The sequence below is a fragment of the Phaethon lepturus genome, unplaced genomic scaffold, assembly GCF_000687285.1.
Source record: "Phaethon lepturus isolate BGI_N335 unplaced genomic scaffold, ASM68728v1 scaffold18999, whole genome shotgun sequence".
Classification (NCBI taxonomy): Eukaryota; Metazoa; Chordata; class Aves; order Phaethontiformes; family Phaethontidae; genus Phaethon; species Phaethon lepturus.
In genome coordinates, this window is record NW_010565744.1 from 1,704 (window position 1) to 17,577 (window position 15,874).

At 41.3% G+C, this 15,874-nt stretch overlaps 1 protein-coding gene across 1 annotated transcript in view; it reads left to right on the top strand.

The window, feature by feature from the left end:
* Positions 1 to 335: 335 nt before the first annotated feature.
* Positions 336 to 15,874, top strand: part of SCUBE2 (signal peptide, CUB domain, EGF-like 2) — a gene marked incomplete at its 5' end in the record, with an annotated part of 38,795 nt that continues 23,256 nt past the window's right edge. Inside the window, 9 exons of the mRNA XM_010295280.1 lie at positions 336 to 458; positions 902 to 1,027; positions 4,270 to 4,404; positions 10,123 to 10,248; positions 10,630 to 10,746; positions 11,620 to 11,709; positions 12,560 to 12,676; positions 13,705 to 13,827; positions 15,574 to 15,690. Coding sequence (XP_010293582.1) covers positions 336 to 458; positions 902 to 1,027; positions 4,270 to 4,404; positions 10,123 to 10,248; positions 10,630 to 10,746; positions 11,620 to 11,709; positions 12,560 to 12,676; positions 13,705 to 13,827; positions 15,574 to 15,690 — 1,074 coding nt within the window. The remainder of the gene's footprint in view (positions 459 to 901; positions 1,028 to 4,269; positions 4,405 to 10,122; positions 10,249 to 10,629; positions 10,747 to 11,619; positions 11,710 to 12,559; positions 12,677 to 13,704; positions 13,828 to 15,573; positions 15,691 to 15,874) is intronic.

A 15,874-nucleotide genomic window follows, 5' to 3' on the forward strand; every position in this document is an offset into this window, starting at 1 on the left:
GATGAATCTCTGTAAAACTGTCAATTAAATCTCTTGGAGTTTCTAGCCAATAATAGATTACTCTGGATGTATTTATAAGTGGGTGCAAAAGTTTAACACAAGCTTATCTGAATTGCATACAAATACATCTATATGCAGGTAGAACATTATACAAATTTAAGTTCAGATACAGTCTCTGCATGTTTCTGTCCTGAGTTACAAATACATATTATATGCTCGCACGCACACACCACAAACAGGCGCTCAGACTTACGTCACCTCGTCAGTGGTGTGTACAGGAGACGTGCCCTGTTCTCCACCTTCTGACATCCCTTCTGTATCTTGTCTTTCCACAGATGTGGATGAATGCACCCTGGGGCTTGATGAGTGCCACCCAGATGCTATTTGCCAAAACACCCCGAAGCTGTACAAGTGCACGTGCAAAGTGGGTTACACTGGCGAAGGGAAGAAATGTGAAGGTAAGGTGATGGAAGCGCTATGCTCTGCCTGTGTGAGCATGAGGTATTTCTAAGAAGACAGAGCCATTAAAAGCAATGGCTTAGAATATGGAGGATGATTTTAAATCAAAGTAGTCATTGTTTCTTCACTTTGATTTTCTTGTTTACAAAATCAAAGACAAACAGATTGCATGGCTTTTCACTTAGTAATATCACTTGGTGTAATAATTAGTTTCTTGTTTCACCAGCAGCTTAAAAATTATAAGGTAAAGCTCCACGTGAAGCTCAGGGCATTTTATCACTCTCTAGTAACATTCAGCAAGTAATGCATTAAGTATTGTCTGTTTAAAAGACAATGATGACTTTGGACAGCAGTTGCTGCTCACATTTTCGCAGTCTCTTCTCTAACTGTCTATAACACTCAAGTAAGCATCCATCATACTGCCTTTTGCTTTATTCCTTAGACATTGATGAATGCGATAACGATTTCAATGGAGGCTGCGTCCACGAGTGTTTCAACATTCCAGGAAATTACCGCTGTACTTGCTACGATGGCTTTATGTTGGCTCATGATGGCCACAACTGCCTGGGTAAGAAGTGTATTCATGAACTTTGCGAGTGGTGATGCGAACGTAACCCTCTAACTGAGGGATTTCCTCCCATGGGAAATGCATGGCTGGCTGTTGGGCTGAATCAGCTCAGCTAGAGAAGAATGTTACATATGGGACTAAAGAATTCCAGGTACTGATGCACCATCCCAGTGTGGTTCTTTCCTCCTCTGTAAGTGAGGAGGACAATTGTGCTACATTTCTGTTAAGTGCTTTGAGTGAAAATATGTGATATTATGCTAAAGAAGTAACAGAATGTGTGCTATTATTGTCTTTTTTTTGTTCCAAAGTTAGTTTAGGGTCGGTTCTCAGGTGTGTTTCTGTGTTTAGCAGTATCTCTCTCATACATCTATAACATGTGGGCTTCTCTGTCTTGAGTACTTCCTTGAATTGCAAACTGTAAGGAAAAGGCAATTGGGAGTGTGCAGTAATTGTATGCGATAGAGGCCACTGAAGTACAGAGGGACTAGGCCAAATGCTTGGAGTTTCCCTGGATGGTTAGTGTGAAGCAAAGTATGTAACTCTGGAAATGTGTCCAATCCTGGCAACACTCCCTTGACCTTGCATGCACACACTCCCACCCTCCTTTCCCTTTTCTCCCTTTTCCCAATAGTTTCGTTCTTTTTGTGTGCCAGCAGGCAAAAATCTTTAAAAACGGATAAGACAACCTTGTGGTTTTACTGTGATAGTATTCTTCAACACACAGTGCAGCAGCATACAGGAATGCATGAGTTGCCAGCCTGTTGGCAGTGCTCCTCCCTGGATATGCTTCCCTGGGACAGAGCCTCATGTTGATGAAGCTGTCCTGCTTGCAGGACCCACGCTGGGTACCCTGTGTGGCTCTGCCCTGCGCTGCAGTACCTGTCCCATTTCCTTTTTCAGAGATGGCTCTGTTTCCCTCTTCTGCTGCACTGAGTGTGGATGTGCCCAGGCAGGCTTCCATGCCCATGTCAATCGGGGGGAAACTTGCTCTCACAGCATAATTTTAAGACTGTAGGTAGCTTGACTGGGGTGTTTCCTGCTAGTATATAGCATATCAGTTGGGGGATCAGACCACCCCTGGGCTGTATCTTCTGCTGGGAAAAATCAGAAAAGCTTGGGAGTCTCCAGTGGGATTGTGTTGGGTTTCACCTGCTGGGAATGTGGTGCATGCCCATGTATTAACTTTATTACAGTGTAAGTGGGGGAGAGGATGAAGTCACTAGGTTCCAAGTAATTTATCAAAGAAAATAGAGAGGGAAGCAAAATATCTGCTGGTACTTTAAAGTAATAGGAAGGCCATCTTATTTTTCCTGTAGTGCATTTGTGTAAACACCCAGTGGAGTTCAGCTGAGGTTAGCATGAAGGGCTGAATGTGAACAAGCACATTGCCTCTTACAATGCCACCAAAAGGTGTATTCCCTTTGTATCCAGTAGCCCCTCTAGAGCATGCTTCAGCTGACTTCTCTGTGATCAGTAAGACCTAGACATAACTTAGACCAAAATTTACCACCTGCTGCATTACTGGGAAGCTGCTCAGTATTGCATGGCAGGCTTTAAAAAATACAATAAAATGTCATTGACATACAATGAAGTTTTTACCACTGACCTGCCAACTTTGAGATGCAATGTAAACTTTAAATAAATATTTTGGCATGCAGCAAATTGGTTCCAATCTTCTCTTAATCTGTTTATTTACTTTGTTCACGCCAGGGTTGCCCTCCTCTCACCCTTATTTTTGAAGATCTCTGCTGTGTGCCTGGGTTTAAGCCAAATAGACAATTACTTGTTGGAAAGAGATGATTTTTTTGTAAGCTTTCCAAGGTCTGTATGACAGAAACATCTGCTGGAGTTCAAATCTGTAGTACTAGAGACTCATGGTGGCTGTTTATTCATGATTGTTTGCACATTCACATCACTGTAGAACTCTAAAATACTCAGCTTCTCTGTGATGGAGAAATGTCAGCCGCTCAGTTTGCTACAGGAGGTCACATTCTTTTGCATCCAGTTGGCTTACTCAATGCCTTCAGTAGAAATTAAATCTATTGTAATGCTATGTTATGCTTCTTACTAAAAGCCTTTCTCTTTATCCTTTTTGAGAAGACAGCTGTTTTATGCCAGAAATGCTACAGTGTTAAATTAAAAACATTGCACTATTAGCACAGGAACAATGAACAGAACAGGGAGTAAACATGGCATTCCATATGAATTTGCAAATGAGACCAGTGCTTTGCCTCAGCAATGTTTTGTCCTGTTTTTTAAGGAACTGAGCATTTTTACTTTCTGTTCAATCTGGCATTTCTGAAAATTAGGGTAGGAAAATTATTTGCTGGTGGTGGTTACAAAAACCTGCGCTTATTAAGGGGTAAAATTCCAAAGAACTGGAGGTTGGGATGAGCATCCTGTTGTTCAGGGGCTCAGCAGAGGTTTATCTACTTGTTTCTCTTGGTTACCTTGCAAGTAGAGCCTTTCTATATTCTCTGGTATTATTGAAGCTCTGAATATTGCAAAACCAACATTAAAACTATTTCCAGAACTTCTGCTCTTGTCCTTGACTGCAGTCAGGCAACACAGCAGCAGCCTTGATGGTAAGTGGTGATCACCTGGAGTTGAGGGAGGAGGATAATTAATCAAACTGAGCATCAGAATAGATGTGATGTGTGAATTCTAGCTAGAATGAAAGTAAGGAGCAGGGGATAGTGAAATTTATTTTGAGGGTTGTATTTTTCTTGTTCCATCTTTGCTTCAGAATGGGGAGCTTTCCAGAAAAACATTGTTTATAGCTTGAATGGGTTTGGAGCCAAAATTATGTTCCACTGAGCAAGACAGAACCATGTATGGGTGCTCAACCTAGATGTAAATGTGCTAGGCTGCTGAGCAGTACTATCCTGCTGCTCACAGAGGCGGGATACGTTCACGTGGGTGGAGTGTGGAGCCCTGTTTCTGGCTGCACCGAGACTGCTCTGCCTTACTAACCAGTTAACCAGTAACTCTGGTTAGTTGGCCAGCAATTCTTGGGAGCCCTGTGACTGGTCAAATTGCAAACAGGGGAAGAGGAGCAGCGAAAATATACTTTCCCAAGGGTGACAGCACAACAACAGCACCAGGGTAGCCTGGGGTGGCTAGGCTGCCTGAGTGGTTACATGCCAAGTAGATGTCTGTCTGTACTGCATATTGAGTGGCTGCTGACGATATGAGAGTATTGGTGTTAGTACAACGCTGATCTCTTTCTCTCTTTCTTTCAGATACAGATGAATGCATGTTCAACAATGGTGGTTGCCAGCATGTTTGTGTCAACACTGTGGGGAGCTATGAATGTCGCTGTAAGGAAGGGTTCTTTCTAAGCGATAACCAGCATACGTGCATCCACCGCTCAGAAGGTACTGGCTGCTTCCCTCCAGGAAACAAGCAGGAGTTTTTGACAGAAGCTAACTGCAAAATCTCTAAAGCACCTTCAAAAGTATTTTTAGGTTGAGCTTTTCAAAGGTGTGAAGGGTCTTGAAGTCCTCACTCCTTTTAAAAGGAACAGTGTGTCAGAATCTTCTAAGTAACTTTGAAGACCCTTTACATCCCGTCTACCCCTTTGATCCCACCTGTATGTCTGCAGTGTTGTGCTTGTTAAAGGCTGTACTGCTGTACTTCCAGTGTACTTTATACTCTGTTGTGCAGCTAAACTGTCCTGATCCAGGGAATGACAACAAATGGAAGAACAGTGAGTTCTGACCATTTTCGTTGGCTTTAGTTATAGGGCAATACCTGAATTACCTTCAGGTACCTTTTTGATTCCCTGTACAGTGTTTAGGTTTCAGCTGAGAGATTTATTGTTTGTCAGCCCCAAAGGTATTCAAATCGTGTTCTTTGTTTTGAGTGAAACCTTTATGAAGCGACCTTTGAGAGATCAGAGAGCCTTGGGTATCTAATTAGATATCAGATTGAACAAAATTATTTTGGATGCCTGTAGGGAATACTTTAAAGTGGTTGCTCAGATCAGGGAGTTGTCCATTGAACTGTACAGTGAATATCTTACTAAGAAGTATTTAAAGCTGCAAAGCTTTCTTTAATCTAAGGCTTATCGTTGGCATGACTATAAGAGGAATCTGAGCATGAATAAACAAATCTCACTTTAAAAATCCCCCTAGTGAAGAGATCAACATTTGTAGACATATATGGCCATCCACAGATGAGTGCACTGAGGTGGCTGTCATCTGACATAGCCACTGAATTGATCTTTTGTTTGAATTAGGAATTTGTATTCTCAGCTTCTCTGGTACTGGGCTTGGTCTCACGGGGGTCTGCTGATGCATTGTGGTTTCTCAGGCCGTTGCTCAGCTTGCCACTGCAGGAGCTCGGCCAGCAGTGGGGACAAGCAGGAAGGCTGCAGTGATGGAGCAAGGCTTCATGTTGCCTTGATAGCAGTGATGTGTGTTTGTGTGTGGATGTGGATGATGAATCTAAGGATGAAAATCAGTTGCTTGAACTCCTTGTCTTGTCCCATGCCAAGGGAGGAAAAACTACCAACGCTTTTTATTCTTATTTGCTGCTACTTGAGTACATTCTACTCTCCTGAACTAATAGCAGCAGCATTTCCTGTCATTAATATTTGTTCCCTAAATTATGCCTTTGGAATTCTACCTCTGTTCTGTTATTTTTAAAGATGCAGTTATTTTCTTTCAACTTTTTGGCAAAGAAGGCCTTTTTTCCATAATACCAAATTTCCTCTTAATTTAGTCTTTTTTTTTTTCTTTGAAAAAGAAAAGCAAGAGGAAAAAAGGGGCATTTTTTTCCCTAAAAACTACTAAATTAAATATATTTTTATGGATACCCATTTTAAGAAAAAAGTTCTTATTGTTTTTGTCTGAAATGCTTTTTTCTTCATACCAAAATACAGAAGTGTTTGTTTTGGTTTTTTGAAAAGCCATTTTTTCAGGTTATCATGCTGTGACTTTCCCTCCTGCCTCCCCCCAGCTACTGTGAAGAGGTGCTCCATGGGATTCCCCACTTTTTTTTCTCTTGGGTGGGCAGGTCTGTTGTAAGCCAAATCTTACTGCTTTATCTTTCCCCTCACTTTGTTCTCTGCGTTTCTACTGATCGCTAGGTCTGCTATTCTCTGCCTTATGTATGCATCTCTCAGTGTATATACTTTATTAGTTCTCTTTTGAGACCTCACAGCATTGATCTAAACAAGATTTGGTACCTACTGCCTAGACCATCTCTTCAGTTTTGCCTCTTATCTCTAAGATAAGGGGGTATTTCCTTCTCTGTCTCCCAGCCCAGTTAAGAGAGTGAACACATTAGTGCTTGAGAGACCTTCCTAGTGGTGCCTTTATATACACAGAAAAAGAGTGAACTGGAGTTGAGGTAGGAGAAATAGAGAGGCTTGGGGCTGTTGTATTCCTCCTGATGACCAGTGTAACAGGGGAGCCTAAGAGTCACCTGCCCTTGCAAGTCCATCTGCAATTATCTTCTGGGTTCCCTGTCACCTACTGTCACGTGGGACTCAAGGTCCAGTAGCTATTAGAGGAGAGTTTGATAATGAAAGTTGATTTTCCATTGGATATGACTGTGTTGGTCTGAAGCACAGGGGTGCTCTGAGGGGCTTGATGGTTCTGCCTAGCCCCTGCTTAAACCACAGGAACTCGTAGTGTCTTGGGAAGTTGTGCACAAGCCTGTGTTTTCCCTTGGCTGTCTGCTCTGAATGAGCTCTTCATCTATATGTAGGAGAACGGATTTACTTTGGGAGGCTGTTACAGTGGCTGGCAGGGCAGCCATGCACACATAGCTTGTTTCTGTGCTTAACGTGCTCCATACTAGAGAATACAAAAATTTGAAGGAAAACAGAGTTTGTCACGAGTAATATGTAGTACATCTTGTGGTTGTTATTGCTATGGATGACAAATCTTGCTACTCTCCCTTGTGGTATTTTACAGTCATAGCTATGTACTTGTTGGGCTGAATCAATGGGAGTGAATTGGACCTGCAAACTGAAAACCACATATGAAATCACGGTATGGACTGAAAGCTCGTACACAGGGGACCATCTCAGCTGTTGCTCTTAGAGTCCTTCTGACTGTGGAGAACAATGATAACTAGAAAGCTTTTTGGAAAAACTTGCCTTAACACAAGGGCATAGAAAGCATGAAAAAAGACGAATGCATTCCTGTGCCACTGGCTGTGCTGATGCTCCTCGCCATTTGGCTGTTTAGAGGGCTGCCTCTGAGACTCTCCGGTAGTTCTTTGTACAATTGTATCCTCTGCCTCTGTCCTATTGAGCATCTGTTTGATTGTGCCCTACATGGAGCCTTAATGTTCTGAACGGATTGGTGGCAATGTCCGTGTAAAAAAGACAAAGATTTAAACTCAGGTCATACGTGTAAGAGATTAATTTAACATGACCTGATAGGGAAATACTGTGCTGGCTTTTTGCCTGTGTCTTGCCAGTGACAGGAGTGCTCAGATCTCACTGAGGTTTGCTGGGTAACTTGATGAAGGTCCAGTCATCAGAAAGGACTTGTCTGGCTTGGAGTCCACTAGGCCAGGCACTGGATTCCACCTCTCTTGGCTGTGAGTGTGGAGATAAAAGACTCATCCATCCCAAGACACTTGTGTGTCAGTAGGGCAGGGTCTCCTGAAAGAGAAGTTGTGTGTTTGGAAAGCATGTGGTGGAATTTGACCAAAATTTGTTGGGGTTTTGTTCTGGACCACAGTCTGCCAGTGTAACAGCTCTGGAACAATGTAACCTGGGAGACTTTGTTTCCATAAAGGAGTTGGCAGTTACACAGCATTTATGGTTTTTCAGACATTTCATTAATACAATCTTCTAAAATGGGGCTGAGTAGAAATCTTCTACCACCGTCGGAAACAAGCAGCAGCTTCATAGTAACTGCTAGAATGTATGTATGTATGTATCTTCTATGAAATACTGTCTTTTGAGTCAGCTAGATTTTGGTGGGTTTGGTCATGTACCTCGTTACACAACGGGTACTTTGTTATTAAAATGTGCCAGTTTTAGCTTTCTGCAGAAACCTGATTGAATTCTGCTCACTCGTAATGGAGCAATCCCAAATTGAGTATTTAAACGATTTGTCTGATGTCAGTGAACTTTACCAAAGTACCTGCTTGAACAGTTTCACCTTTGGTAGCTCAATAGAGACAAAAGAAGAACTTTGTTAACAGAAACTAAGCTGCTAATTCTCTTAATGCTTTCTAACACCTCTGAGCTAACAGACCAAATCATATTGCATGCATAAGAACAGAAATGTCACAAAAACACAAAAGTTAATGAGGCTAATTTGTGGCCTCATAGGTTGTCCTGTTCCTTGAGTGACAGCACAATAACAGATGACAGCTTTCATGTGGTCTCCTTGGGCTGTGTCTGTATGCTGCAGGATTTGAAGTGTCATTGTCTTGTTAGACTTCTACAGAGTCCTCACTGTGGGAAAGGAATCAAAAAGCCAGTAGGGCAGAATAATCTAGGCTCGGCAATATCCATTCTTTTGTTGCTTAAAGCTTTCTTAATGGAGAAAGGGTACTGTAGCTTGTGCTTCAGATGGCAAGGATAGTGGTGTGCAGAGCAAGGACCTAACTGAATTGTAATGGAATAATGGTGATGGGCTGACCTCTGCTTGCCAATACAGTGGTTTTGTTTCATTTAGTAATAAGGCTGCAAAAAGGGCAGTGGAAGTTTAAGAAATTTGTAGGGTGTGGAATTGTTCACACAATTCCGTTTTAGCAGCATGGTCACCCTTTTCAGTCTCTCTGTGCTCAACTCAGTAGAGGTTCACTGAGGGATAAGCCCTTGCAGCCAAAGTATGCTACACTTAGTCTTCTCAGATGAAGTGTTCTCACCAAGAAGAAAGAGCATTTTGGTGTAACATGTCTTATAAAAGCCAAGTGCACCAAGACAGAGAATTTGAGGGCAAAGGTATGTTTTCCGTATACCTGGTAAGAGCATTTGGTTGTCTTCTCTCCCAATTTTGTAGCACTATGGAAAACTTCAGCAAAAATCTATGGGCTACTGTTAGAAGGAAAACTATTCTTTTAATTTGGCCTAGTGATCCCATTTGATAACTCAGCCAGCTGTTGTGTAGTTCTAAGTTGTGTGTGTACAAATTGTCACCATCTTGCCAATGGCAAAGGCATTGCTTTAGCTGAACCATGGGGCAAGGTGAAGGAAGTTTTTACAATAATTCTAGGAACAATTCCTCCCTGTTTAATTGTCTTTAACTTTTTGCAAAGACCGGACAAGACACTCTGGCAGTCATTGAGTGCTGGTGCATGAACAGCTTGTAACTGTCAGAGACAAAAATTGGCAGGATGTTTTCAGGAGGTGCACCAAAAGGAAGCAAACCACAAGTGTCACATTGCTTTTTCATTTGGTTAAAGCAGGCACTGGCACTAAGTTCTGTCCAGCTGGGAAGGAGTGTAGAAATACAGAATCCATTTGGGGATTCTTTGAGGTTATTTTGGGAGGTATTTATTGAAGTCAGAAAAAAAATGAAAACAAAAAACCAAAGTTTTCACAAAAAACAGAATTGTCATACAGCAAACGTACAATGTGCATGTCTGCCTGGTGCCTGCTTGGTTACTGAGGTAGGTTATGACTTTGGGGATCTGCTTTGTAGGCCAGTAACTAAAATAGGAATGACTTTTGTGACCATCAGCCTAGGCATTCCTATGCCTGGTGGCTGCTCTTTTAAGCAGGGAAATAAGAATTTAATTTTAGACTTTGATCTTGCCAGGTGTCAGCCACCCTGCAATTTTTATAAAAGAAATGAGGATGTTTTATAAACACTGGTATAAAGTGAGAGCATTGGATGAAAATGCTGTACAAATCTAGGGGTGTTGCTTTTTGACTTTTCAGTCAAAGAACATGGGCATAGAAGAGATCACAGTTGGAGAAACCTTGGGGCCATTGACTTTGCAGGGTTGGACTTTCTGCCTTTCTGTCTGTAGGCTTATACTTCTTGTCCTAACACTGTAGAGTCTTCCCAGAAGTAGCAGGCTGTTGTCTCTGTGTGTATTGAACTGACTTTATCTGACTGTTGCCCGCATACAGAGATGCTGAGGATGCTGATGCTGTTGCACTTGTCCTTTTGCAGAAGGGATGAGCTGCATGAATAAAGATCATGGCTGTGCCCACATTTGCAGAGAAACGCCCAAAGGAGGAGTTGCCTGTGAATGCCGACCAGGATTTGAACTTTCCAAGAACCAGAGGAGCTGCATTTGTATGCAACATTCTGCATATGCTTATGGTTTCCCAAAGTGAACAAATAGTGTTCTGTTTGCAGTGATAGGGAATTTGGTATGTTCTAGCTAAAGTGGGGTGACACGCCTAAATTGTATGCGTTTGCATTAAACCAGAATCAGTGGTTTTGCTGGACTCTTATCACACCAGTCTGTTGGTTGCTACAGTATCTGTAGTTTGGGAGTTGAGCTGTCAGATGGGAAGTTCAGCTCCACAAGAGAGCTCTGCAGTGTTTCAGAGTTCTTCAAGCAAGGGGCATGTTAGGAAGGTGTATTGGATGGTCAAATGGAGACAAAATTGTACCCTGTCTTTCAAAGATGTTGGAAGTACTTATGAGATCTAACATGTATTTTCTTCTTAGTAACATGTAATCATGGAAACGGTGGCTGTCAACATACATGTGATGATGCTGATAACGGGCCTATTTGTGGATGTCACCCCAAGTACATCATGCATGTGGATGGGAAAACCTGCCTGGGTCAGTATACAGTGGAAGGAAGTGGTTTTCTGTTGATGACTAACTCTAGAGTGGTGGGGCATTGCTGTGTGTGCATGATTAATGCTCTTCATAATAGTATGGCTAGAAAATGTCAAAGAATCCAAAACTAAGAAACTGGCTAGTGCATCAGTGAGTTGATTGGGTCCAGGCAACTTATGCTTACATATGTAAGTAGTTACCTAATACTACTGGAGCCAGTAATTATCACTGGTCCCTCTGAAGCACAAGGCCTGGCACTAACCAAGGAAGATTCCCTTCCCTCTAGGGTATTTTAAGTTCAGTTTCTTGTACAGCATGAGACAGAGAGTGTAACCAAGCAGTATGTCTGTTAAAAAGAGAACTCTGAATTCAATTAAAATACAATTTTTGCAAGGCAGTTATCCAGTAAAGAAAGCAGTCTAAGATTTATAAACTCTTCCAGTCTCTGGAAGAGTTTGTTGCCTGTTGATTGAAATCAAATGCTCAGGCATAACTGGCTGGTCCTTTTATTAGTCCATGATAGATGGTGATAGTGTGTTTTAACAGAACAGTTCATGACAGTTCAATTAGTTCTTTCATCTTGTTGCTGTTCACCGCATCCATAGCTCATCTTCTGTTTTGTTAAGAATACTGAAGCAAATGTGAGTTGTAAGGAAGCGACAAAAGCAAAGTATTCTCATGGTTTTGACTGAAGGGTCTTCATGGTTTTCATTACTACTTTTTTTTATAATTTATTTCTGCCTAGTCAGTTCAGACTGTCTCTGATAATTCAGCACGTGATGCAGCTGTTTGCATGTGTGTATGTATTGGATATCAGATGAGGCTTCTGGTCAGGGCACCTTTACTCATTTGCTTTTTTCACGTTGCTTTCAGAGAGGGAAGAGGCTGCTGTTGAAATTTCTGAGGGAAACACTACGTCAGGAGCTGATGTGGACAAGAGGGTGAAGCGACGGTTGCTTATGGGTAAAAGTGCTTGTCCAAAATAATTTTGCCGTTTGCTGAAACCTTTTAGATTGAAGAATTTTTTTTATTGTAACCATCATAGCTCTGGGCTGAATTCTGCCTCAGATGCTCCACTCCCTTTTAAGGAAATAACATTATTCCAGAATGTATAAGAAATTATCTACATTGTTTGTGATGGTCAGTAGGAGGTGTCAGAAACTTGCCCTTGAAGTAGTGTATGTTTCTGTGGTTCTAATTTATCATGGGAATGCAGTACAGTTCCTTCTGTGCTACAGTTTTAGCCAAGTGATTGTGAGGAATTACCTGCTTCTCTTCAATTGAAAGTATACTTCTGCGTGGAAGAGAATTGGGCCCAGTAGTGGACTGCATCTAGAAGGGCATGTTAGGATAAAAGGCCACCCTATTTTCCTAGAGCTGTTCACACCCGGCCCAGAATGCCAGCCTCTGAGGGTCTGTCACTGCCGGGAAGGCACTGGCATGAGAAACAACAGTGCTGAGTGTGACCAGGTGTCTGGGCATTGGTGGGAAGTGTCCACGGATCAGCCAGGATTGAGTGTAGGCGTAAGGCTGTAAGTCTGACAGGAACAGACTCGTCATCAAGGAGTAGGGATTTGTGTCCAAGGATGAGAATATCCAGAGACAATGTGTTAGTTTGTAGAGTCTCTGCAAAAAAACTGGACATAGCTGAGGCAGGGATTTTGCCAACACGTGCATTTAGTAGTTGCTCGTGTATACTAGACTAAATGTGGTTGGATAGCAGTGTGCTTGGAATTGTGCCTTGTATCACATGACGTTTCTTGTTACAATTATAATATCCCTGAGTAAACTTCAGCTTTATCTTGTTGGCTAGAAACGTGTGCAGTAAATAATGGTGGCTGCGATCGTACGTGTAAAGATACGTCGACTGGAGTTCACTGCAGCTGTCCTGTTGGATTCACACTCCAGTTTGATGGGAAGACATGTAAAGGTGATTTTACTTGGTTTGTGGGGTTTTTTTTCCACTTGTGGACACATGCCTACTGACGCCTTGCTGTAAGGTGTTCATCTTCAAATGAAGGTAATCCAGTGTCCAGAGGAAAGCCAGTGTATGTAATCCGATCGAAGAAAGGACTGCAGCCGAGGTAGATGCACGGTTCCATTGCATCAGGTGCATCATGTGCATCATGTGCAGGGAATCTCTGCTGCTCTGCCCTTCCCCTCACCACTTCCCCCCCTCCTGCCAAGATGGCCTCACTTTTCACAGATGAGGGTTGGTAGGAGGTAATACAGGTCTGCGGTAAAGTAGAGGTGGGTGTGGAGATTCTTACAGGCATACACAGTCCAATAGTCTGCTATTTACCCACAGTCAGCTGGGGATTAGAGCAGTCTGTAAGTAAATATCGGTGTGCAAACAGCGAAGTGTGAGTAGAATTACATATGCTGGTCCAAGCAGCTCTAATGATAATTAGAGTAGTGGAAAGGAGCAAAGGGACATTTAGGTCGTACATTAGAATACGTTTTCCAGTAATGTATGTTAGTTGAGACTGTTCTGCTAGGTAAAAATGATGGAATTCCCATTGCTGAGTCGACTAACGTTAGAAAAAGAACTCATTCTAATGTTGGCATGAAAAGGACAAGGTAGTCCAGGAAGTCTCCTCTGTCTGAGATTTTTGCAGGGCTTAGGAAGAGGAAACGGAGAGAATGTTTAAAAAGCTAAAACCTGTTAGAAAGCGTCTAAGTCAAAGTGTTTCCAAGCAGAACTTAGGAAAATGGTCTTTTGTGAATGCATGTACCCAAATGTAACTGACAGCAATATGTTAAATGAAAGCAAATAGCATTGTCATGGGGCTGAATGGGCCAGGTCATTTTTAAAAGCTGGATCTGATCTTCCTTAAAATCTGTAGTTTTTGTTTCGAGGCTTCTCCAACCAATTGGACATGACTGTTTTCTGGGTCTGGCAGTGGAAGTTTGTTGAATGTACTGTGTATATTTGCTGAAACACTTTTTTTGTTACAGATATTGATGAATGCCAGTCCAATAATGGAGGCTGCGATCATTTCTGTAAAAACACTGTTGGCAGTTTTGACTGCAGCTGCAGAAAAGGATTTAAATTATTAACAGATGAGAAGTCTTGTCAAGGTATGTGCACTGGAGAGGCAATAAAAGTAGAACAAATTAGCATGGCTTGGACATCTACTACAATGATGAAGTGATAATGGACTCCAGAGTCCATACTTCTGTCTTAGTTTTGTTTTGTTTTTTCTTTCTGAAACAGCTGTTGAGTTAATAAAGTTGGCATGATACTGTTGTAGGAGGTATATTTAATGGAACAGTGAACTATTTTCTGGAAGTGACAGGGATAGCATCATATTAAGGAAAAATAGACGGTATCTCTCTGTCCATCTTACTGACTAGTTCACCATTGCAGTGAAATTATTTTTCTTAATGGGACATTTAGATGCCATGAGTTCATTATTTAAAAAAAGATACCACATATGATCTGTGAAATTCTAGGCCTGTAGACAGAGTGGAATCACTATTCCCTAAAGCAATTCTTTCCCAGCATTTGATGTGTAGGATGACATGGATTTCTCCTGTGAGACCTAGAAAGCATATTTGCTTTTCTATATGATGGCTTGTACGTATAGAGTTAGCAATTCTGTTTAAGCTGCTTAAATACATTAAAATATAAACATCAAAATGGTCTGTGGTTTTGGAAAAGCTACAGTATGAAACAATGTAAAGCCAATCAGCCAGCTGGGAAGGTGAATAATTCCATTGCCTAGACAACCAGCTGACTTTAATGATGAATTTTAGAAAGCTGAACTGACCAACAGAAAATAATTTTCACCTGGCTTCTTGGTGCATTCTTATCCTTTCTAAATCAAAGGAGGACAAGTATTTATATGGAACAAACTGAATATAAAAATGTAAGATTTTCAAGATAGGTTGTTTTTTTTAATGGAATTTGTTTCTGAATGTATTTTAAAGACTTCCATCTCCCTTTGTCCCTGTCACTTCTGTTACTTTCCTTAGATTGTTTCAAAAGTGGTATCTTGAAGTGTGCCAAAGCCTTAGAAGAAAGAATGGCATAATGTGTCAGTGATGTTAAGTGAACCTTTTTTGTGTCTTGCAGTGTTCTTACATGGCATGCATAATGTACTAGCACAGATGTTTTAGGTGCTTTTTGCTTATAATAAACATTCAGAGTCTCAGGAAGTGGTGGGAATGTTACCATTTTACCATTCAATTCACTGGGATTATGTTTAGGCTATTAACTGTACTTTACAAAGAAGATGTGTGCAAACTTATTGTAACGCCAAGGAGAACCTTCACTGGAGAAAACAGGTATCTCAGCAGCTTTTAGAGACAGACATTGAAGTCTAAATATACAGTATAATGGATCCATGGAAAAATTGACCAAATTACTCCAGTCATCTGTCTTAAGGTATATCTCAGAGAACACTGATTTTTAGCAGATTTAAATCAGGCATGACATATTCATATAGAGTTGTCTTTGCTTTCATTTATGGGGAAAAAACAAAGTACTTTCTTTTGTAAATCTATTTCTGCGGACCTCATGTAGACTTTTCTTAAAGAAATAAGAGTTTTGTCAGCATTTTTTTCTCCCGTAGAAGAGAAATAATTTACTTTAAACGTAATTGTTAAAAATGTAGCAGCAGTGTTGAGGTTTGCCAGGAAAAAGTTTGTTTGGCAAACTAATTGTTCTTTTAAAAGTTGTCATTCCGTTATGTTACATTATTTGCTTTAAAAGAATTTGCTTAGTTTACATAAATCTGCACATAGCTGTGTCCAACTTTGTTAGCTCATCAGTGCTCCCTTGTCAGACTGAAGGATGTTGATGTATCCTTTTAAAACTTGCAGACATTGATGAATGCTCTTTTGAACGGACGTGCGACCACACGTGCATCAATCATCCAGGCACCTTTGAGTGTACTTGTAACAAAGGATATGCTCTCTATGGCTTCACACATTGTGGAGGTGAGTTGTAAAAAGACACTACAGGCCATGCTGATAGAGTGCTGTTGCCACAGGTCTGATTAGTGTCTGTGCAAGACACAAGCCTATGTATATGCAATAGGCATATAGAGTAAATTTTACTCTTTTCCATGATAAGGAGACACAGCAAAAGTAGAAACTAATCCTGCTCATTTCTGTCTTTGCT